At 33.7% G+C, this 26,075-nt stretch overlaps 1 protein-coding gene across 3 annotated transcripts in view; it reads right to left on the bottom strand.

The window, feature by feature from the left end:
- The window catches only part of PAPOLA (poly(A) polymerase alpha), a 54,295-nt gene that overhangs the window by 15,079 nt on the left and 13,141 nt on the right, over nt 1-26,075 (bottom strand). For all 3 annotated transcript variants that reach the window (XR_008201261.1, XM_052660046.1, XM_052660045.1), the window contains exons 2-16: nt 24,041-24,214; nt 23,565-23,631; nt 20,808-20,889; nt 18,958-19,067; nt 18,439-18,492; nt 15,974-16,085; nt 15,238-15,327; nt 15,009-15,147; nt 13,384-13,456; nt 11,932-12,052; nt 10,900-10,984; nt 6,298-6,351; nt 5,641-5,760; nt 4,429-4,538; nt 1,918-2,039 (exon numbers count right to left, since the gene is read on the bottom strand). Coding sequence is in view for 2 of the 3 variants with exons in the window: in XM_052660046.1 (XP_052516006.1) it covers nt 1,918-2,039; nt 4,429-4,538; nt 5,641-5,760; nt 6,298-6,351; nt 10,900-10,984; nt 11,932-12,052; nt 13,384-13,456; nt 15,009-15,147; nt 15,238-15,327; nt 15,974-16,085; nt 18,439-18,492; nt 18,958-19,067; nt 20,808-20,889; nt 23,565-23,631; nt 24,041-24,214 (1,513 nt within the window). In the remaining variant the exon portion in view is untranslated. The remainder of the gene's footprint in view (nt 1-1,917; nt 2,040-4,428; nt 4,539-5,640; nt 5,761-6,297; nt 6,352-10,899; nt 10,985-11,931; nt 12,053-13,383; nt 13,457-15,008; nt 15,148-15,237; nt 15,328-15,973; nt 16,086-18,438; nt 18,493-18,957; nt 19,068-20,807; nt 20,890-23,564; nt 23,632-24,040; nt 24,215-26,075) is intronic.

Genomic DNA, 26,075 nt, shown 5'->3' with positions numbered 1-26,075 from the left:
GACACTTAGTACTTGTAATATAATCTGGCTAAATGGTCACAAAGTTGAAAGCACCCCAAAAAAGCAGGTCACAAAAGAGCAGGTATCATTAAAAACCTCTTAAAAAATACCGCATGATCTGGGGTTACATACATGCACTAAGAGTCTAAATAGATATACACTAAAATGTTGAGACAGGTGAAATCGGCAGTCAGACTGTGGTTAAACTCTATTTGATACAATTTTTGGACTAAATAAATGTCTGATCACTAATGATACATTTTATAACTGAGAAGATTTTATCTAGATACTACCTTAAGTAATAGAATAAAAAATTAATTTACTTTAATTACAAGCTAGTTGTTCCAAATATAACACTGCCATGTAAACAGGAGTTTTAGAAGTCTTTAATCTGAATTAAAGGTTTTAATTCAGTTTTTAATCTGAATTAAAGGTTCAGGAAAACCTAATTACTTCCTTTATAAATATTTCTATTTCACTAAAATGGCTAAGCATGGAAGAACATAATCTAATTATGCACATTCACTTCTAAAAACACATAAAATGGTTATATATTTTTGTATGCAGTAAACACACATGCAAGTATAGTTGCTTAAATCCATTAATAATGTGACACCAAGGTACAGAGGACAAACTTTTATTTTAAAAATAAAATAATTTAATGATAAATTCTGTTAACTTTATGACAAAAAATAAGCTCAATAATAGGAAATATATTTTGTCACTTTCTAGATTTGATAATTCATGAGAAGTGAGTAACAAATAAGTGTGTATGAAGGCTTTAATGTAATGCTATTTTTAAAAATGAAATATACTTTTATGTATTTTACACCTAACAAAATAGTACCTGTATGTTACGAATAATAATGATGGTGGTGGTAACAGAAACAAACCTGAGGATTCAGTATGTGCCAGGCACTAATTTTACAGATTTAGGCATATTTTATCCTCACAAAATACATAATAAGGTAGGTAAAAGTACCACAATTCTAAGGCAAATCAAGAACATGATATTTATAATACAATTTGCCCAAGTCTCACAGCTAGGAGGCAGTGGAGCCTGAACTTGAACTGTGTGTTAACTTCTTCCCTTTCTTCCCAATCCCAGGCCCAGATAATAAACCATCATCCAGAAGGTAACAGTCCTTATCCTGTAATACATACTTTTATTTTGTATTCTATCTTAAAAAATATATTACAAACCTATGAATATCTGTACTTTTAACTATCTGTACTTTTAACCCAACATATGTACCTTGAGCTCAAGTATTTTCACTGCTGTATTTCATTTTAAAAATAAGACACTTTGGAAACCACTTAAAGTAAAAATGTTATTTCTGCACTAAAATTTTAATAAGTACACTATAATAAGTTCAAATAAGAAAAAAGTGGCTAACAAAAGTTATCCAACAGGAAGCATCAACAACAGAAGAACATAATACAAAATATTACCTCTGGTTACCACTGCCAGTCAGCTTATAATAACTTCTAATTTTTAAATAATATACACATGTAATTCTTATAAAATAAAATCATTTTCATTTAAAAAGTCATATAATTTACTTGATCTACATATTATGTAATTTAACTTTCTTTGCTTTTCAAAGGAAAGCACATACTAATGTGTGATGTTAAACTGATAAGAAGAAGAGATTTCTGAAAAGAGAACACAAATATATACATAAAATAATGCTGTGAGGTACTTCAACTAATCTGAAGTCTGAAGGAAGTGTGTGTAAGTAACTGATTAGGAGCGAAGTTTCACATAATGGAATTTCCCCATGTAAGAGATTTTCAAAATGCTGTGATCTGTATTTCAAATACAACTGATCGACTGAGCCTAAATTCTGAAATACTGATAGGCTGGATACATAAAACATTGATTAGTAATGCTTTTTAAGTACTTTCTAAATTTACCTTTTTCTTTTTCTGAAGCACATGACTAGGTAGTAGTTGATGGAGTTGCTTTCTTTTTACATGCATTGCAGCGATTTTCATGTCCACCTCAAACATCTTGCTGTTTATTGCTTGCCTATAAACTATACAAATTAGGAAATTGTTACAAGCAAAAGAAACATGCTAATAAAGGCAGTTAAACTCATTCATGAGAAGCTATTCTAAAGTAGGAACCCGTTCTTCGTTAATACTGCCTATCAGTAAAATTATCTGGTCAAAATGTCATCTCTGATCTGACATAATTCATTGCCTGAGCAAACTCTAATAAATGTCTTTTACCACAAGGTACACATAATGAATAAAAACAGAATATATTAATTCTTCCAGTGTAATAACTCTTAAGAGTAATAAAAGAGTTAGCTCCTCAAGGAGTGACAGAATTGGAGAAAAGAGGTTTCTTAAATTCATACTTATTTATGCTGCTGCTGCTGCTGCTAAGTCAATTTAGTCTTGTCCGACTCTGTGCAACCCCAGAGACGACAGCCCACCAGGCTCCCCTGTCCCTGGGATTCTATTTATGCTAGCAATATAATTTAAAATTCTAGACCAAGTATGTAACAACTGCAATAAATCAAAAGTCAGAAAGTATCCAAATGGAAAATATCACATGTTCTTGATATGGGGAATATAGCAGGAAATAAGAAACCAAAAAAACCTCAAACTTCATTCTAGTGGAGAAACAAACAGAATAAAATGCAATGTATATTTCATATCAGATGGGTGATAAGTGCTATGGAGGAAAAAACTGAGTAGGGGAAGAAAACAGGAAGCTTAGCAGGGAGAGATTACATGTGAGTGGAGACTACATGAAAGCTGGTAAATAAGCTCAGAGTACCTTGTGGGATCCTTTCTAGAATGAGTAAACACCAAGAACAAAAGGTCCTGAGCATGCTTGGGATGTCTGAGGAATGACAAAAAGGCCATGGGGAGAAGGAAAAGTAGAAGATCCGTAGGCCCTTACCTGTAATCCTAAAATCCCCAAAGACAAATTCTGAGCTGAACTATTTGTACCTATACTGTATGTAAATATTGTATAGAAATATTACTGTCTTTGACTATAGAATGTTGCTCCCCACTGGAATTATTACTTTATTACTTTCCTGACCTCAAGACACAGGGATAAAGGATTCTGAACTTATTATAAGTTTTATATACATATATAAAGAAATTTTATATATACAGAGTCATAATGAGAAGACTTGGTCACATAAAGGCTTGCAAACCACAGTAAGGATATGGACTGATTCAGAGTGAGAAGGGTATGCTTTTAGTAGGTGAGACATGATTTAGCTTAGTATCATCTGGATGCTGACTGAGAACAGATGAAGGGCAGAATAAGAAAAGTACAACAATGGCAGTACTCCAAAAGACCAGTGGTAAGAGGCTTGGGTAAAAGCAGTAGAAATAGCAAATAGTAGCAAGAATCTCAATGTACTCTGAAAATAGGGACAAGATTTTTTTTTTAATAGGTTAATACCAAGTATGGGGAAAACAGGATTCAAAGACTGCAAGATTTCTAACTTGAGCAACTGTAAATTCACAGCTGCCAGATCTCATTTCCCACCTGAGATTAAAAAGATTTAACGCTAAAGGAGACAAGGGCAAGAACTTAAGTTTTCAACATGTTACATTTGTTTTGTTAGAAAATCCCACAAAGTATTCCATTAAAACGTTTCAAGATACAGGACAACCAAATATTTCTTTCCCCAATATGCTATAAAACCTTGATGGCTCTTGAGTACAAACTGTGATAAGCAGTTCAACAAGGTATAATGCACAAAAAATTTTCTAGTCCAAGTATCTCTACATGATTTATTACTTCTGTAGAACCTTAGCTTCTGCCAACTACTTCTAGTAGTAAGGTTTTAGTTAAACCATACCACCTTCTATCTCAGGTCAATCCAAAATGTAACTCATATCGTATTCCCTATTCATGAACTGGAGAAGGAAATGGCAACCACTCCAGTATTCCTGCCTAGAGAATCCTCATGGGCAGAGCCTAGAGGGCTACAGTCCATGGGGCCGCAGAGTCGGACACAATAGAGCGACTAAGCACATTCATGAATTAAAACTTGAGTCTATAATTCACAGGATAAATAACCTCATTTCACCAAAGTTTAGCTTCAAAATTTTCTAAGGTTCAGGACTATTAAGGCAATCAGACACAGACTCTAGTCTTTTAAGAGAATCAAATATCCAGGCTATTTCTAATTTCATAAAGTAATCATAGGCAACTTAAAGTGATTCAACTGTTTAATTTTAGGTATACCACAAAAGGAAAAAATTATTTAACGTATTAGACATTACTGAAACTAATACCTAATCCAAAAATATTAAGGTTATTTTGATGATCACTGTAAAATATCCCCAAGTAATTACAAATTCCCAAGTTATTACAAATTCTACTATGGTATAAATGAAGACAATTCAAATATGCAAGTACATGTTTTGATTATCCAAGGAGAAATATACCTGTATCTGTGAAAGACTGAATATCATAGGTGAGATCAACACTGAGATTTTCAGAGTTTTCTGTTTTTTTAAACACTAACCCAATCACCCACATCGTGCGAAATTCTTCCCTGTAAAATAAAGAGTATCACAATAATTTATCAGGATTTCATGAAAACAGTTATCAATATGCTTCACAATCTGATGTACATGGAAAAACTCAGAATACAAATACACAAGCAAACTCAGTTATAAACCAAACTCCATCAAAACTCAACTGTCTCCTCTACATCTGCCCTCTGTATTTCTACTGCTTTATAAAAAACTGGAGTCCTACGACAAATATCCTCATTATCTATGTACTAATAGCCAGTGTTTTTAATGATCAAAGAAATGTTACATATGATCAAGAAAGTTACAAATGTTACAACAATCAAGAAAGTTACATAAATTAATGACATTTAGAAAAATCTGAAACAAAACTAGTCTAGATATAAAAATTGAACTAGACCTTAATATATAATTCCTTAAACTTTTAAAACTCTACTGAAAAGGTAGCATGAAGTCTGACCACAGCAGTAACAAGAATAATGGTTGATTCAGCTACTTTTGAACATTTAATGACTTTTAATGACTAAGATTGCATCAACAGAAAAAATTTATGAAAAACTCAAATGGCAACTCTTTTACATGAATGCAAAAGAAATTAATCTGTAAAAACAGTAACTGCTATTCTATCACACCACCAACTTAAGTGATTTACCAATATTTTATGATCTTTGAAAAAAAAAGCTATTAAAACTCCCCTTGCCCACCAAATAAAGTGGTTATAGGCAAAGTAGAATTTCATATACTTAATAAAACAGCAACAATCAAACTGGAAATTAACCTATAAAAGACCCTTAAAATAAAGTGAGGTAGCTTTTAGTAACTTATGTTTTTAATGTCCCAGAATCCACAACAAAGCAAACTTTTGCAAAGTCAAACCAAAGCATTTTCACTTTGTAAAAAAAAATCAAAAAGCAAAGACTGATGTTTGATATAGCAGCTATTCTAAAAACCACTCTATAAAAAGGGGAGAAAATATATTGCTAAAGTGAAGAATTCGAATTCACTGGTCTGACCCTGATGTGCTCAAAAGAATAGTGACTTGAATTATTAAAAACTGCCTATAAAACTTCCATGAGCAAAAGCTGAAAAGATGGGGAATCTAGATTTTAGAGGATTGCTTACTTGTCAGGATTTTCTTTGGGTGCTGGAAATGACTGGGGATTCACATGAGCCAGTGTAATAAACTCATTCTTCTCCAAACTTCCAACCAGGATTCGGATTTTTGATTCCACCAAGCCCACCCTGAACAAATGTCACTCATTATTAATGAAAAGTATTTTTTAATTAAAAAATAAAACAAAATGCACAAAATCAAGTAAGTTTGTATAAAGCTATAATATGAAGATAACTTAAATACACAAGGGCAGTTCAACTGTCTCAATTCCCATAGATAAAATTAAAACCTTATGTTCTAGCTCAAAAGTAATGAAGTAAAAACCCCAGGGAGGAGCAAATCTAGTCACATTTCAAACTAGGAAAGTTACAAAAGACATCCCCAGAAATATTTACAGACAAAAAATCAGTAAACTAGAAGAAAGCACTTTAAGTACAGTTAAGAAATAATACATGGATCTCTATAAGACAAACAAAAAAAAAGTTGTATATGGATCTCCAAATTTCTATACTTCCATTAAAACTTCCATTTAAGTAGTAAAGCTGCATTTATGAACAAAATCAAACTTGATGTTTTAAGGACTTCCGTCTCCTACTGTGTTCTGGGGCTATCTGATTCGTTTTGAAGCACTGTTTTTGTTTTGTAAAGTCTAATCTGATACTCACCATTCTAGGCGCTGTTTTTCAGTTGGTGCACTTGCTAGAAGTACAATATAATGCCTTTGAAGATAAAGACAACATGCTATTTATTTCATTTAAGTGCTTTGTGCTGGATATTAACACCATAATGTAATAAGCTTCGTGACAGTTACAGATCAATTTAGCAAGAGAGAACTGCAATTTCAGTTTGCACGTAAAATCATAAAGACTAAATTCCACAAGTTTAGCAACTACTAGGCAAGTTTAATTCTTCTGTAAAAGAAAGTAATTTTACGAAAAATTACCCCCAAAGCAGCTTAATTCAAAAACGTTGACTAAACATCACTGATAATTTTGTTCAATGATTCTAGTGGAGTGCCTTATCTTTAAAGAGCCACCTCACTAAAATATAACCCATTAAAGCAAAATTGCTTTGATGGAAATAAAGCACCAAGGCTTTAGCCACAAAAGCAGGATCACTAAATATACACATATTATATCAGTAATTTCAAAAATAGTATCCAATACATTATGCTTTTTAATTCAAATTAAAAGATAGCAAAAATTAAACTGAATACTTAAGTAAGGCCTCATGATTTTTTTCAAACACTGAATTTCAATAACAAAGAAGCAAACATCTTTAACATGAGATTAACAAAGCAATGTGATTTCTATGTGGAATTCAATTCCATTCAAATTAGCACAAAATCAAGTTTTCAATTCAGAAAACACAATCATAACCAAGTATCTATTTTTAAATGTTTTTGAAACAAACTTTTTAAAACTAAAGTGTAACTCAACTTCATAAGACTGAAAAAAAAAAATTCAATCCAATATACTTTTCTACAAAACCCATTTTAGAGGTGACAGAAGTCAAACTTCTCACCAGAAACTTTACCTCAGAAAGCAAACTGACATCATTACTGAATTCAGATACTAGTTGGAAAAGTCAGAGTATGACCACAATTTTAAATAAACTTCATGTATAAACTTAAGGTTAACAGAGATAATACACATAAATATGAACACATGCAGAGAGAAAAGTAAATACGCAGTCCAACTCCATAGACCAATACTTCCTTTCCTTCACCAGTTTAATTTGTTCAGCAATTATTTAGAGCAAACCAAATATATGGAACATGACAGATAGCCCAAATAAAAAGAAGTCAAAAGTCACATAAAAGCACTAAAAGCTCATGCATTTGACGTATACAGAAAACTCTCTTAGGGCCCTATATGCTCTTGCAAGTCAATCAAAACCCTAATAAGCTCAGTAACCTGAGTTCCAGTTTCCTGGGAGTTTGAAAATGGACAACAATCTTTAAAGGGCGGGCGGGGGGGGGAGGGGGTGGGGGCGGGCAGGTCTGGGAGGGAGGGGTATGGAGAAAAAAATGAAAGTATAACAACTTGTAACAGGAGAAGACAAAGTATAAAAAGCAGGCATGCACACAAAAACTCAAGAAGACAAAGCTGTCTGGCTTCACCTAGTAGGACAAAACTCAGATCTCCAAAACACTCTAGCACCACACTAGTGAAACAGATGCTCTTAATGACCATCTGAGTCTTTAACAAAAGCTTAAATGATACACAGTGTTCTCTATTTATGGCAAAATATTAAGTTCACTTGAACATAATCTCGTTGGCAATTAATTCAAAGTTTAAAGTCCTAAAGCTTAGAGAGTTCAACTTTGGTTCTTACTGAAATCCAAGGGGCCAGGGCAGGGGAGGGGTCTACTCTGCACATTGTTTACAATAAAGGCATCTGTTTAAATATAGTTGAAAGTGTTAAACAACCAACAAGTATGTATGCTGACATTAAACATTCTTGATTCAGCTACATTTAACCAAGTATGAAGTGGGAGATATAAAACAGTAATTATGTTTAATAGAAATAACCTGCCATTAATAAGTTTCCTATCAGAGCACAGAGACTAAAAATAGGTCTAAATCTAGACTATATTTAATTTTGTTGCTGCTTCAAAAAAATGCTATCCTCTATTTCACAATGTCATGATTGTGCTTAAGGTACTAAAATGGCTTCACAAGGCTTTGAAGCCCATGCAATAATGATTAACTTTTCCCCCAATTTAAAGATTATCAGTTTTCAATTGAAAGAAAAACCTAACAAAAATCTACCATAAATAAATTAAAACCTCTTTAAGAACACTTAATTTAGTTGCTATTACCTCACAACTATTCATCCCCACAAAAGCATCTTTTTAGGTAGGTTTCCTGGCCATTTCATCACATGAACATTTTCCCTGGGTAGGTAACAACTCAAGACATTATACCGAAAATCTAATTTATCTCTTTGGCAAAAATCTTTGCAATTCCATCTTTAAGTAACTCAGGTTTATAGAGTTCATTGTTCTTAAAGCTTTTAACACATTCTGAGGCTAAATTATTCTATATATACAGACTCCTTGAAATGATAAATTATTAGTCTTATTCCTGAGAACATTTAGTTTTTCTCCCCTAATACCTTTCCTTCCTTGTTTCCTAGGGAAACTGAACATCTGAAGTAAGTCTTCACACTTCCTATGTCAACAGTGATTTACTTTACTGCTGGTTTCTTATGTCGGCTTTAGTATCTTTAACGGTAGAACATGGAAAGTATTTTCTTAAGACTGTAAAATTCCACAAGGCAATGTTATCCCTTTTCCACAAGCTTTCTAAGGCAAGTGAAAATTTCCTTCCTGGTTTCCTCCCTTCCAAGAAAGGTAGGCAGGTAGACCACAGATGACTTAGAATCCTATACAATCAGGATATACTTGAATAAGCTTAACCAACTTTGACAAGAAAAAAGCATTTCAATTCAGTTGAACAGCTAGTCTTTGGGGTATTTCATACAATATAGTAAAAGAAAAATTCAAACCTGGGAATACTCAGTCTAATGATAACAATTACAAATTTTTTAAGAGAAAAAATTTTTGAGAAAAGTTAAGACATAAGTGAATTTGGTATAGGTAAAATCAGCTGCTTGTTATGTTTTCAAATCTTTTTTTCCCAGGACTCACAGCTGAAATTATCTAATTTCCTCTTTTTGTTGCTACATCCTCATTTCTATGTTTCAAGTTGTTTTTAATAACCTAAAATAATTTGTTTCAAGAGAATTCAGTAAAGATAATTAGTCAACAGACCACCTTACATGTACTTTTTGGCACAGGTTTTGAAGGATAACCTAAGTTTTAAAAGAAAGATTAAACAAGCATCAAAACACGCGCACACACACACACAAAAACCCTTCAAAGTTCTAGTAATACAAATTTAAATAGATGACAATATCAAGATTTGTTCAGCTTCAACACTAATCTTTCTTAAAGTGAAAAAAGAGAAAGAAACCACTTAAGTACGTACTTAGAAGAACTTCATTCTACCCACTTCTCATTCCTACAAGAAAATGGGACAAAAAGAAGAATCTATCTAGCTTCATCCTGGATTCTCAGGGATTAAGAGATGCTGACACTTCTACAAGATCAGTTTCTTTATTCTCTTTACAAGTAATCATGTGCTCTCTCATGCCAGTTTTTAAAGTATCAAAATATGTTTATTAGTTTAAATGTTCAAAGGTACTCGCTCAACAGTGGTTAAAATAAAAAACGATGCAAACTTGTCCGCCAAATGGAAAAGCACAACTTATGGGGAATAGTAAGCAAGAACATTCACTGTTATGCTGTTTAAAATTTTTACTGACAATGCAGTACTCCCAGAACACAACAATTAAGCTGGCTCCATTATTGCTTTTTCATGCAAAAGATACAGAAACAAAACACAGAGACATCATGAAGGTCATCATTCTTGTTTTTAATTGGGGAAATAGCATAAAGCAATCTTGCTTAGATTATTACAAAACACAATCCAACATAAGATCAAATGGTCAGGAAAGTTTCAAGCATTAAAGAAAAAAATTTTTTTTAAGTGGGACTTTGGCAAGTTTTCAGCTCAGGGCAAATAAAAGTGCAAGTCCATTTTTTTTTTAAAAGTATGATTTATTATAACTTACAGTTTTCATCAAAACCAACACAATCAGGCTATTAACCTATACTGAAGTATTAAATCATTATATTAAAACCATTAGTAAAAAATATGACACCCACTGAGATTCCACGAAAATATTTGTAGAAATACTTGAGGGGCTTTATGAACAGTAGGGGGAAATGGTAGGCCAATCATGTACTGTAACGACTTAAAAACATTTTGCTGACTGCATGTATTGACATTTTATTAGCTCTGCCTGTATTATTGAGAATCTTAAGAATAAGCTTCCAGAACTGGATGAAAATAATTACTTAGAAGAGAATATTAACTACAGATTTTAACAGTTCACTCCTTCGCCAAGGTATACAGATTTAGAGTTTTGGTGATGACTAGCAAACCCTCAGAACTGATGTTGCTACAAATGCAGAAATTCGGTTACATCAGCAACAAAACTGTAGGGACTACACTATACCTTGACAAAATAATAATATGTTTTCTGAAACAGTATGCCCTTTGTGACAAGAAGAAAACTTGTATAGATGTTTAAAGGAAAATTCAAACTACATTAGTCTAGCAAGAGATGTCACATATGCTACCATTAAAACCAATACTTAAGAGAGCAACATGTCCGACATGCCTTAAAATACATACTTGTACTTTTGAAAGAAGTTTGGAGCTTCAAAAAGTTTGGACCACTCTGCCTTACTCAGCAAAATTTCATCTGTGATAGCAAGACCTAAATTAAAAACATATTAAAATATTTGCATGCTTCAGTCTAAGAATCTAGAATTTTAAAGATCTTTTAAATATACTACATGCATTCATTATAATCCTAAAATCATAATTTTAACACAGCAATTTTAGTCTATAAACTCTACAGCATAAAGATTCTTACATACGCACACTCTTTTCAAAAACAAAAAAAGCTGGAGAACCTGAGATCCATGTTTCTGGAAAATTGCCAATACTTTAAAATGCCATGCTCATAGAATTCCTCTCTCCTAAAACTGAAGCACTTGAGTTACCCAAGGAAAAAAAAAATTTTTCCATAAAAACTTTCCTGCCCTTCTAAAAAAATATCCTGTAAAAGGACAGTAACATCTTCCCATGAAGTACCCCCTTTAGACTACAAAAACAACTTTACAAATCTGCATTTGAAGTTGGCAGTCATATAGCTGATTCTATTTCCTTGACTTGTGTCAAATTAAATAATCCAGTTCAAGCTACTTCCCTCAAAGACCATTTACCACAGCTACTCCTTCAAATTAGCAATACTCATAGGATTCAGAAGTTTAGAGGTTATTCCAAAACAGTGGGCAGTGTGGCCAAAATCCTACCCAAAGCTTTTTCCAAGTATACAGCCTGCTAAAAGCCTCTCATGTCAATCAATGGAGAGAAACTGATTATTTAAAATTTCACATGGCAATAGTATGGCACTAAACCATAAAGGCCCAGCTAAGGACACAGCTTTAAATGTTAAATCCTCCAATATATAATCAAGAATAATTTGCTTAAAAGAAATTAAACTGAGTTTTTCAATTCTCAAATATAATCTGTAATTAATAACACCAGAATCCACTTTGGTGAATGCTTTCTTCCATTTAATTGAATACCCGATTACTGGGTGAACAATGGTATGTAAATCCTTCCTGTATAAAGGAGAGCATAAGGATAAACACTTACCTTGTTTAAACTCCTCAACCATGACCATCCGTGTTGAAACGGACACATTGTACGTGGAGTTCTGTTGTGGGTATGCTGGTGTAATTATAGGCATAAGATGGTACCTATCACTGGGGTTTACCTACATACAACAACAGCCAATCAGTTTCTTCAAGTACATAGTCAACAGATACTTGGACTTTTTACCCCTTGTTAAACTGAACCAATGATTAAATTTTATTTCATTCATAGCTGGAGTTGAGAAAGAAAAACCATGTAAAAAGACTTTTTTTTAAGGAATTCTTTACAGAAACTGTGACTTGGTCTTAACTAATGGGTTGTTTCGATCATTTGGGCATGACTACTCTGGTGACCTTACTAGAAACAGTGAGCCTGCTGAGCAAAATAAAGGTTCTAACTGGCACCTACTGATGTTTAGTTTTTCTCTTGTCAACAACAGAAATAGGGATGTACACACAATTACATTTTTGAGAAACGTCACATTACAGCATGTTCTGTGTAAAATGAACTTTAAACAAGCTGGAAACTTAGTCTTTAATATACCCTTAACTTATCAGGAGTAGAAGCTTATTAACACAGGGTACAACTACATTGTCCATGTTGGTATAATTTTAAAAGATAACAAAACAATTTAATAACTATTAATCTTAATCCATATAACTAATGATGCAAGTGGCATTTTTTTTGACAGAAAAAACTGTAAATTCATATCCTTCCCAAATTAAATGTCTTGAGGTTTGGAAAACCTGAAAATACACAACCTGATGCCATTAACAAGGCTTAAAACTGAAAATATTTTTGATACTGTAATGAAAAATAAACAGTGTAGATAAATAGAACTTTATAAACCTAGAAAGCCTTACAAACCTAAATTTCCTTTATCCATTAATAAAGTGCATGTTGTTAACATTTAAACTGAGTTAGCAGTGAAGGTCATAACTTCCAAAAAAGCAGAATGGAGGCTCCTCTTCAGCCCAACCATGCTTTTGTAATCTGAATTCGCCAGACCAATTTTTACAATTACATCACAGTAATTGAAGTGATATTGCTTAGACGTTATCTGTCATGATTAAACATTAAGCAACAGTTTTCCTACAATAACCCAATTTTAACAGAATATTTAGATCGAACAAAAAAAATACAGGGATTTTTAGTATCCTTTTATTATTTTTAAGCACAAATGCCCACACAACTTTGACTTACAAGGTAGTTCTATATATAAATTGTTAGTGACTTTGATATTATAAACTACGTACAATTAAATGTGGTTCCAAGGTACATAATTATGCTTCTCACAGCAGAGGACAATTCTAGTTGAGATTAAAAAGAAAATGTGATACGAACATGTCCACTCATACGTAACAGAATGGGAAGTCTCCCTCAGTTTATGCAGATGACTTCTACTCGTTATTGCACAGTGTGAATTTGTAGGGGAAAAAATAATACACTAACCCTTGGGTCCCATACAGGCAAATTAAGATTGCATTCTTCAGGCTGTTTCAATAGGACTGGATTTGGCCATTCCCTGTTTAAAAAGATTGTAGCACTTGATAAGACTATTGGATATTACCATCTACACGTATTTTGCTAAACATACAGCATTTGTGAATGTGATTCTTCTTCATTCATTTTGCACTCTTGGTATATATAACTTTTTACTCCTCTGTCGACATTAAGACTATTTGGATTAATTTTTTTCTATGAAATTAACTCCAACCACCTGGTAGCTTTCTCAGACTGAAGTCAAACATCTTCTCTACCTCTCAAAGAACTGATAAAGCACTATTCAAATTAAAAAGTACTACCCCAAGACAATCTGATGTGTTCATCTCAATGTTGAACAGGATAGAATCTCCCATGAAAAGACAAAAACCCTATCTTTATGCTAGCTCCAAAGACAACCCAGGATGAAAAGCTTAATTCATTACAGGCAAAGGAGTATGAATAATTATAATCTCTATCTCATGACTTAAAGGTTATTAACATGAATACGAGTAATGATGTGAACACACTGTTTTAAAGCTGTGTCCTGTGAGTTAGCTACTCAAGTCTATAGAAGAGATTAAAAACTGGAAAACAGTTGGCACCTTTAGTATCAAGATTGTTGTTGCTGTTCATTCATAAGTTGTGCCTGACTCTTTGCGAACCCATGGACTGCACCACACAGTATCAAGATTAGCTTCTTAAAAATGTTATTTGCTATGTACGTGCAGCATTAAGAGAAATTCTGACATTTTTCTCACCAATTTTGGTTGTATATAATTAAATGCTATCAAATCCATAAATTACAGGGTGTGTTCTGAAAAGTGTGACAAAGCTCTAATTATAAACTGTCTCTGAATAACTCTTAATTTTTATAAAACTACTAAAACATTATTTTAGAGGGAGAAGGTAGAGAGGTTGACACAAATATACGGAAGACAAAGCTTTCAGATCAATTTGATTAAAAACCAAGAACTCTAACCTTTTGGGTCAAAGCAACTAATATGAAATAGCAATCTTTCCTACCTATACAACGGTTGACAAATGTGACCAAGCTTAAATGAGGAAGAGCTTTAAAAAAACCTTTCCTGGGTTAATAATTAATCTCAAAGGGATAATCAATTGCTTTTCAAGCACTTATAGTTACCCTTAAAAGTTATATAAACATTTATATCTTTAATATTCTACCAAAGATAAATGGGCAGCTGAAAGCAAAACAACCATGAGAAACAGTCTACAGATTTAGAAGAATTCAAACAGTAAAGGAGGGGTCATTTTATCCAAAGTAATTAATATCCCAACCTATCAACTCACTGGATTTTAGCAAACATTACAGCTAAAATTCAGTTTGTTTGGAGAGTAGGTTTACGCATGGATGTACAAACAGGACCTGCCTTACCACCCTGGGAAAGCTGGCAAAAGGAATAGAATTAGGCTTGTCACTTTATATACAATATGATCTCCCCAAGGCTATCTATACTGCTACATCGTGAACTTAAATTTGAATCTGAGACCAGCTGCAGAAATGTCATAGAAATAAGACTAAACTTCAGTGTCTACAATCAATTTTATTTTAATATAATCTAAACACATACCATTTAGAAAATACCAAGAAAAATTTATGTACAAGAGTTGATGCTATTGCATTTGGATAAAGCTGGCAAGTTCTTGCTACTAGCATAGCCCAGGAAACACCACCGAGGAAACCTAATATATTGGAATAGATGTTGTGGCCTGTTGATAGGGAAAAGCAAAAAGGAAAGGTTAGTGTTGAACAAAAGCTTAAACATGTTTAATAAGCTAGCCAACAAATTCTGAACTCACGTTTGGCCCACAGTTTGATAGCTCTCAGGGTTAACCTGAAGTTGTCAATGTTTGGTACTAGATGTAAAATTTCATCGGTTACCCTGCAACCTGATTAACAGGAGTAAAAAGAAAAGAAAAAAATAAATCATCAAAGGTTTAATCAGAGTATTTCTTTTAAATTTTCTGAGACTAATGTCAAATTAAATAAAAATCTGCTTGGTAAAATCAGTAATGTTAATAAAGAGGCACTACAAGCACTAACTTAAACTAAAGAATCTGAACTGTACTCTGCTTCGTCTCAAATCTTCAACCCAGAATTAAAATGTCTTCCAGTTCAGACACACTGAATAGAGCATGATCCACTTAACTCTCTAAGAACTGTTCTTTAAGAGCACTGTAACAACCAATGCTGAAGTAAGTGTTCAAATGCAGCAACGTTATGAAAACGTTATGAAGGTTATCGGGATCAAAATTTAAACAGTTACACAGTGAGACCTAAACCTCTAGCAACAGAGTACAAACGTCAGACAGTATTTAAAATTTCCAGAGAGCAAAGAAATAATAGTGCAAGACATCAACGAGTACAACAAATTACTAAATATCTCACTGCAGTCTAACTATTAAGAGCTCATTTTATATGACTCACAGATAAATAATAGGGCTATTAAAAGCTTCATTACAAAACCTGAGTTGAAAGCCATTTCATATTTGACCAAAACTGCTATTATGTAAAAGGAAGTAGGCTTTTACATACCGTTAAGACTTCTTATACATCTTATATCTAAGTTTTTAAGCAGACTGTCATCTCTTAAATCCAAGTCTTCTGGAATAGTCTGCAGTGCTAATCTTGCAAACAAAATATCAATCTAAAACAAAAACAAAGTTTAACGCTCCGTATCTGTCAAACTGTTTTTTGAACTTTTAATTTTATACAGGAATATAGTTGATTAACAATGTTGTATTAGTTTCAGCTGTACAGCAAAGTTCTTCAGTTATACATATGCATGTACTAGTCTTTTTCAAACCAGTTTTAAGACATTTCTTAAAAAAAAAAACAAACACTTAATACTCCTTAAAACCAGAATCTTCTCATCAGCTGTTAACATGACAATTTCTAAAGTTCAAACAAAATTCTTACCATAGGTATTTTTACCAGATCTTAAAGCATGGTAATACTAAACTGAACTTTTATAAATAGTTACTTGTCATTTTAATCATACTTACTAAGTTTAATTCACTACCCTTGCTAAATGTTACATACTGGATTACTTAGTTAACTGTTTAAGTTTCCATCCATTAATACGTGAACTGTGTATTGATTATATGCTGAAAGGTTCCCAAATATAAGGCTAATATGATTAAATCTGGCCCAAAGAAACATGTCAGGAAGCTTCTTGTATTTATGAACTTATGTATTTATAATATTACAGTCTATTTCTCCAACTTAGTTTTGACTAACAGAAACAAAAACTGGCTAATTTTGAGGTCTATTCATAAAATGCTACTGACAAAATTGGGGTTTTTTTCTCCTTTTTTCAAGGAAAGGTGGAAGCAAAAGAAAACTTGGCAAAGATTCGGTAATTATTCCTGAGAGCATGATTTCATGGTTCCAAACTCTGCTACTAGAGAAACAAGTCTTTTTATAAGACCACTTTAAAAAGGTATACTTTAAGAGCTTACTGTGGAAAGTCATTTAACATGCACCTACCTATAAGATCAGGAAAAAACTACACAAATCAAGTTTTTGGTATAGTCTAATTTTCCAATGATACAGATACCAAAATCTAGTTTCTCCCTCAATTTAGACAGGAATAATAAAGACTACGAACTTCCCTGGTGACTCAGACGGTAAAGCGTCTGCCTACAATGGGGGAGACCCAGGTTCAATCCCTGTAAGATCCTCTGGAGAAGGAAATGGCAACCCCCTTCAGTACTCTTGCTTGGAAAACCCCATGGACAGATGAGCATGGTAGGCTACAGACATGGGGTCGCAAAGAGTCGGATACAACTGAGCGACTTAACTTTCACTTTCAATAAAGACTACATGCTTAAAGAAGGGAAAAATATAAACTCAAAAAGCAACTCAGTGGTAACAAACACATTAAATATTTCAACTAACCATTTGACGTTTGTCTCCATTCTGAAAAGTTTACACAATGAGGCGGGTCTTCACCAAAAAATAAAAACTTGGGAAAACAAGGCATCACCTACGTTACAGGTTGTTTTTTATATTTAATAAATTGACAGTAAGTATGGCTCAGCTGGTAAAGAATCCGCCTGCAGTGAGGGAGAGCTGGGTTCGATTCCTGGGTAGGGGAGATCCCCTGGAGAAGGGGAAGGCTACCCACTCCAGTATTCTGGCCAGGAGAATTCCATGGAGTCCATGGGGTTGCAAAGAGTCGGACACAACTGAGTGACTTTCACTTTAGTAAATCAAAACTGCCTGAACTTGATAATCCTTTACAGAATTTAGCATTTTATGTCAACGTATTAGTCATATATATCAGGCACCTTATGCAGCAATTACAAAAACCACTTTTTCAAAAGTGAAGCATTATCTTTCCACTTTGTAAACTTCACAACTAGAATTACTATCAGTGGTGCTCCAGCACCATTATGTGTGCGAAAGTAACGTTAACAAATGCTGGAGCTGCTGCACTGTCAGCCTTGCTGCAGCTGCTGCCATGACACGCTGAAGACAGCAGAGAAAACGGCCCGTCACCTCAAGAACCTGAGCTCAGCTACCCTCCTCAATCAGAAAACACTCCAGCACGCACACCACCAGGCCATGATTTCCTCTCAACTTCTTACATATTTCACTTAAATGAAAGTCAAGGAAAAGTTCTATTTGCAAAAATACAGTTATATTGCTTTCAGTTCAGTTCAGTAGCTCAGTCATGTCTCTTTGTGACCCATGGACTGCCTTAGTGAGATTAAAAGTACATAGAATCTGCATATGGAAAACCTATCAAGGAAACTGTTCTGCAGCAGCATTTCACAGTCAGTACATTTCTGTCTGTATTTTAACTTCTAGTTTCACAAGTCTCTTTTTTTAAAAAAAGACTAAAAATGTTATAAAAGAACAGGTTACCATTTCCATTTAAAAAAGTTCTTATTAATATCACACCATCTCACCAATTACAAAACTCTAAATAAATCAAGTTTTTAACCTGCATCTATCAAAATTACAATAGTAAGAACTGTCTGTTTGAACCTTACCTCTATCCCATCAAAACACAGTTTGATAACTGGTACAAATGCCTCTTCAACAGCCTGTGAGAAAATTAAGTAAGTTTAGTGTCTCTGAAACCATACACTAGAATTATACTAGTTTTAGTACACTTAAATAAATGCAATACTTAAAACTGTTCAAATATAATTTACCATAATGCCTGACACAAACTAGGTTCTCAGTAAATACTTTAAGACACTAGAATCCTAAATCAGACAAGCCTTGGTTCAAACCCTTGATCTCTGCTACTATGATTATGATGATGGCCAAGTTGCTTAGTGTTTATTTTCTTTGCCTCACTTCCTACTCTGTACATGAGATTACAGATTTATGATTTTTAGACTGCTGTAAAGAATAAAATACAAGCATGTATTATCTTAAGCTTAAAAGGGTCTGGCAAATTACAAGAGTTCCATAAAGTTGATAGCTACACCATAAAAAACTCATGCAACTGACCAAACTGACTTTTTTAAACTCCTCCCCTTTCACCCAGAACATTTACGTACTCTTAAATCTTTTACTTCTTCCTGTAATTTCAACTTATCATAGAATGAGGTGAAAAAATCACTTCGATCAACATGTCTTGGTGCAACACACAATGCATCAATATCAGCACCTAGAAAAAAAATTAAGCCCAACTACTAATTAGTATTACAAGAAAATTATTTTGCACCTTATCATGGCAGTAGTTGACAGTAATGAGCCTCTAAAACTGCACCCCTTTCCTTAAAAAAAAACAAAAAGAAAAGCTACCAGTCAGTATAATAAAAACATGACCCTAATTGATGGGATATATTTTTTCCTAAAGCAACTTCTTTTTGCAATGGCCCAGGTCAACTGGGAGTCAAAGAAACCTGACTCAGATGGGAACTTTTATGATAAGAGAAGGAATTAGTCAAGAATACACCCAGTATCTTGGTGTCACTAGTCACAGCCATGTTCATCAGGGAAACAAAAAGCATACAGTTACTGTCTGTACAGTATGACTGCTGCTTCCAGGCTCCTATCTGCACCTAAACGGGACCTATACACTGCAACAAGCACCATCGGCAAGAATCCAAAAAGGTAGACCATGTAAGACGGTTGCTATGAATTTAGGACTTGATAGAAGGCCAGCATTGAGTACATAAGCACAAAAAAAGATGATCAAAACCAGTAACTGGGGTCATAAACAGAGGAGATCAATATGAAATTAGGTCAACATGGTCATTTTCCTAAAAGACTCAATACCTAAGGCACTAACTCTGAAGGCAGGACATCTGGCGTATTCATGAAGAGAGAAAAGAACGTAAAGTTCACAGCAAACATCCAAAGCAAATGCACTGCTTCCAGCACAGAGTAGCAGGAGGTGGGGAGAAGGAATAATGCCACAATGCAGAGAATACGAGACTGGCAGATAACTGTTTCCAAAAGTCTTTACTCAATTTGTTACCATACTGTTTCTATCTTATGCTTTGGTCTTTTTGGCCAGGATGCAGGTGAGATCTTAGCTCCCGCATCCCCTGCACTGCAAAGCCAAGTCTTAAACACTGGACCACCAGGGACTGTCCCCTGACAGATAGTTTTAACAGAGGCTAGTGGTTAATGGTTGAAAACTACAGCCTCAGACTGCCAGAGTTAGAATCCTAGCTCTGCCAGGAGATGGCTAGAAGCAACTGTTCAAGTTGTATTGTCTCTTTAAGTCTCAGACTCCTATCTGTTACATAAGAATATTGAACAATAAATAAGATCATGAAGACCAAAGGCTTACTTTACTAACTACGCTCAGTTTAAAAAAAAAAAAAAAGACCTCAATAATGTTCTCCCCAACAGGGGGAAAAACCTACAAATGTAATTAAGAAAATATTATTAGTGATTGATACTGACTGAAGATACACATTTTTTTTGTTTTTTTCCTTAAGTATATTTCATGACTGTAATAAAAAGGAAAAGGAAAACCACGGATTTCCCTCGCAAAACTTTAATTCATTTTTGTTCTGATTTCCAAACTGATATTCTTCAGGTAGACCAAATGATATACAGAGTAGCACTGCCCAAAATCACTCCCCAATGGCAAAAATTGTACTTTACGTGCACTTTCTAATATGATAGCCACTAACCACTTGTGGTTATTCAACAATGAAAATATGGGTAATTCTATTACACATAAATTTATTTTACTCAATACTACATTGAAGAGTACAGGTATAGAAGGCATCACTTTATATCATTCTTATCAAATTTAGGCTTCCTGAAGTACTTCCATACAAACCTAAGTTGTATAACAATACACCATAAGTAACTGAGATGGATGTGCTTACAATCTTTTTTTAATTTTAAAAGTATTCTTTCTCAAGATAATTAAAACAGTATTTACCTTTTGTATGTACTCCTAATCTATAAGATCCAAATGTAAAAATTTTCCCACCAACATTTTCAATTACAGACTGTGGAAGATTCTGTTGAAGCAAATAAAAAATTAGTCATTTTGCCAGTGGAGCACAAAGGTAACTATTTCAAGTAACACTGTACATTAGACAAAAAAACAAAACACTTTCCATGCAAATTTATATACAAGGTAAACAAACTATAAGCTCTATAAAATACCAGGCCTTCACAGATTAACCTAACTTGAAATTTAAGCAATTTTCAACTTTTAATCAGTGCTAATATTTTGTCACATTTTTGGAAACTGCTATAAAGACGACGGTGGTCGAGGAGATCATGTGATTCCACAGAAGCAATATTAGAATCACATATTTTAATCATGACAAGGTGCTACATAAATCATCAATGTGAGAATATAACGGTATTTTACTGTATCAAGAGTGACTTTAAGCCCAATAATGCTACTCTTAATAGTTCAGGAGGATGATTTAATAGTTTAGTGGGATGATTCTGAGAAAAATGAAACTTATTGGTGATTTTCATCTTCCTGACCCTGACACTACTACACTATGGAGAATACTTAACCGCCCCTGGGGATAAGGAGGATAATGTCTCTCCACACACACACAGTCTTCATGTGTGCTAGATCAGTCTCTCTGAACTTTCTAATTCCTCAGTGAAGTCTTGTTCAGTAGGAGAACATAAAAAAGACAGCTCTTCCCCACCACCCTTCCAAAAACACCAAATTGTTACTTCATACTCCTAAAACCCTAAACACAAACTGTAACAAGCTCAGGGACTCTCTTGTTTCTTAATTAATACATCACAGAAAAACAATTCAATTGAAAACCTTTTTTAAGTGTCAGAATACAGGATGGCAAATAAATCAAACTAAGTGAAAATTCAAATTTTATATAAAATTCCCCAAATATTTATAGATTAATTCTAACTAATACATTAAAAATTCTCTACTGATTTAACTGGAGATATTTTTGGTTGTCACAGTTTGGGGAGACCAGACAGGGGCAGTGCATTCAATTGGAAGAGTGCTGCTTTTAACATCTTCCAGCATAATCCCTAAAAAAGAACTATATAAGGAATTCCCTGGTCGTCCAGTGGTTTAGATTCTGCAAGGGCACAGGTTCAATCCTGGGTTGGGGAACTGGATCCAAAGAGAGACCTCTGTGGTTCAAGTGTATCAACAGTGTCAATATGAAGAAATTCTGCATCAAGTCTTAAAACCAACAAAAGAAGAAATGCCCACTAGGAAAAGAGACATGAAAGATCAAACCCGTAAAGCCTAACTGCTAAAGTCCCATTCTCTAACCAATTTACTACTGACAGCCTAGAGAGAAAAGGACACAAATGTGACTAGGAATGAGCATTAATTTCACCAAGTGAAAGTCACTCAGTCGTGTCCAACTCTTTGTGGCCCTCCCGGACTATATACAGTCCATGGAATTCTCCAGGCCAGAATACTGGAGTGGGTAGCCTTTCCCTTCTCCAGAGAATCTTCCCAACCCAGGGATTAAACCCAGGTCTCCCACATTGCAGGTGGATTCTTTACCAGCAGAGCCACCAGGCAAGCCCATGAAATTAATGAAATTAATTCATTGATCCAAATAAATTTTCGTACCCTCAGGAAAATGAGGAAGAAGAATTATATCAATAATTATCAGTTAATGAAACAAGGTACTCAAATTACTGAAACAAAACTATGAGTGAGTTAGAAATCTTGTTTCATACGAAATAAATCTTAAGTTTTGGCCTTGTCTATGGTTTTCAACTTAAAGGTCTAATAAAAAGCCATTAAAGCAAAGCTGTGTTTTCTACACAAGAATGAAGAATCACAAAGTTCAACAAATGAGTAAAAATACTTAAACATGCACATCCTTTGCTTTAGCTCAAAAGGAAGTTCTTTTCAAAATATATTTTTACCAAAACTCTATCAATGACAAATATGTAGTACACATAGAATCCTCAATTTTGAATAATCTGGCTGCTAAAGTTTCAGTCCAGTTCTTGAAATATATATACAGTGCTTTAAGAAAACAATATTGTAAATTTGACTAAAGCCAGAAGATTCTAACTTTTCTTCCACCTTGACACCTTGCCTCAGGTTTTCTTCTATTTCCAGTTCTCTTACCATCAATTTCTCAACTGTATTATACACTAAATACGCATTTTCAACTACCCGGGAAAAACGACCACTATTTACGGAATTTTTAAAAAAATGGCTTCTACACAACTTTTTAAGAATACATTTCCTTTACCAGAAGCCTAGTCATTAATTCAACAGTTGTATTATTTATTATGAAATATTAAAAACTCAAGGAACGTTATTATAAAAAACTAAATAAACTATTCAGTTTGAGTTTAATATCTGAAGGCCTAAGAATGCTCACTGTTGTAGAATTCCTTAAAAGGTAACAAGAGTCTTGAATATTTAATGTATATATTTAATACATTTTTTAAAGCACCTTTTGGGGGAAATAATATTTCTGACATGTGTAAGTAATCACAGAATTTCAGCTTTGAAGTGTTCAACCAAAATGTATTTATAAAATCACAGAATTTAATTCAGTTTTTCCTGTTTTCAAAATAGCTAGACACCAAATTCTACTATCAACAGTCTAAAACAAAAGATTCTAAACATTAAAGACTCTAAATTCACTCAGTAAGAATAGATAAGCCAACTGCTGTGTTCAGCTGATAAATTTCTTCCTATACTGTTAAGTCACCTTACCTTGCTTTCACTGATTTCTCGTATCCACTCTTTTACCAGGTTATTTAATTTTCCCAAAATTAAAATCCTGTTGATAGAGGATATCAGTTATCAAGCTGTTTGTTATTCCAGATTACTTTTAATATGCAGCTTCCTAAATTTTAACCAGTTTTTAAGTTATCAGAAAAACAGTTTATAGTAGTTAGCTACATGTAGGCACTGTTACACTGGACAAGACAATCTTTTAGCTAAGCAAGGCATTCCTCTTTCTCCTGACAATGCTGTAGTACTATACTAACCAAAATTATTGCAAATCAAAATAAAGGAAACAGACCTTTATATAGATGGGAAGTTTTTACAAGGTATCATTCTTGTTTGAAACAGATATATAATGGGGCGAAAAATTCTGACTCTCAGTACAGAATTCCTCAAAATTAGCCTACTATGTTAATAAAAAATTGTACCTTAAAAGAAGACATAAACATATACACACTGACCTGCGCTGCAGTTCCTCTTCCTCTTCAAAAACCCCAAAGGGCTTCAGAGTCTCAACTAGCTTCTGTGTGAGTAGGCAGTCAGTCTCCTTGGGGGCTGCTAAGCTGATGGGAGAAGTAATGCCATAGTGCTTCTGTGGCGGCTGTGTTTGCTGTGATCCCTGTGTTGTAACTGGACTGCAAACAGAACTGGATAAAATTACTGCCAAAAAATTTCCACAACTTGAAACAAATCAGCATAACTAGAAAAAAATGCATTTCTAAACATAGTTGATTCCCTACCATACTCCAAAAACATGTTTTAAAACAAAAAGTAATGCAAAAACTAAATGACCAAGAAGAAAACTTTAGTTCTCCTCCCACTCCAAGGAGTGGTTAGCTACTATCTATCTACTACTATCTACTAACTTAGCTACTATCTAAACATCTAAATAAATTATGAATATCTGATCAAATATATTGCTAGAGAAAATGCAATCAAGGATACAGTGAACTTCTGAGAAATTTCACTTCTTGAAAAGAAGCCAAATCTGTTAAATTGTTATTTCTAAAGAGATGAGATAAATACAAAAAGTTTTACCAACACAAGAGATTCACCAAGTGGAACTTAACATCTGACTAGCAATGAATAAAATTCATAGATAATGAGGCAAATAACAGAAACATAACTTGGAGGGGGAGAACTATATTCACACTAAACTTGTTACAGTATTTTTGCTAAGAGATTTACACTTTAACAATGATTAGTCAAATGTTTTTCCGTTTTAAGAGAAATTCTAGATTTTTACAACCAACAGGGTTTTAACATAACTAGTGAAAAGGTCCAGTATGTTCTAAATGGTTTAGGAAATTAATCTGACTCAATTTTTTTGTGTGCAAGCCATTCTTGTTTTTGTTCCCCTCCCTTTATAAGTCAATGGACAGGGATTCTAAAGCAGCACAATTATTAACTAAAAACTGCCTGGTCAAATAACGTACAAAACCAGGTAAGGAGAAAAAGCTAACATTTCAATCCGTTATTTGCCCCAAATTCTGTTAAGAAATTACTTATTTTATATACACACACATATCTCTATTTATTTCCAAGTTCTAAATATGTATATATATGTACATATATATATTTAAATTTAAGTGCAATAGCCTACTAGAGCAATAAGGTGCAGGAATCCTATGCAGCTAAGTCCCATTATGCATTCACTACTGTCCTGGGTTCTGGTTTATACTAGGTGGGACCCCGTCTTATACTGTCTTCTGATATCAACACAATACCTAAGAATGCCAGGAAACCCACAGTGTTTACTAGTCAATAGGCTGTACAGCATTTAGTTTATGCTTCCTGAACAAGTTATGCATTGTCTCAATTTTAAGTCAGATTTTACAGTAACATTTGCTGAATTAATATGAATCAGATTTATCTCTTATAGCAATTAATTTACATCAGATCACTTCCTCCTAGTAACTGTAATATAAACTCCACTACTACACAAGACTATGATGTCAATTCACAGAGCTGGGGCTCCACGTGAGCACCAAGCACTGTCAAGAGACTAAATATCTCACATTATATGATTAAAATATAGAAGTTAACATAAGTGCAAATACATTTATAGTATCTTGGTTAATACATATTTTTGTCAGTCAACAAATAGCTATTCTCAGGTTCCATAAAACTGACATAAAAAAGGTAGCCCTCAAAACTGTCCAACCATTTCTTCCCACCATGCTCTAATAGATTCCAGATAAATTACATATTAAGTGTAAAAAAATACACTTACCACGTATTTTAGCGTAATTAAATTCTCGTGCATTGTTCATTGCTTCATATGAGTTTCTCCAAGTAAACTACAGCCCTTCATGACCAACCCAGGATTATAAACACTTTTTATAAATGATTTTAATGTAAGTAGAGCCAGAAAAGAAAACAAATATAAAGTTCACTCTAGCCAGATTTGGTTCAAGTAAACAATAAAAGCTTTCAAGCCAAGCATAAACTGATTTCATGTTTTCCTAACTTAAACCTCTACTGATTTTTTTTTGA

Source organism: Budorcas taxicolor, chromosome 21 (assembly GCF_023091745.1).
Source record: "Budorcas taxicolor isolate Tak-1 chromosome 21, Takin1.1, whole genome shotgun sequence".
Lineage (NCBI taxonomy): Eukaryota > Metazoa > Chordata > Mammalia > Artiodactyla > Bovidae > Budorcas > Budorcas taxicolor.
This window is presented reverse-complemented; position numbering and strand designations above follow the sequence as displayed.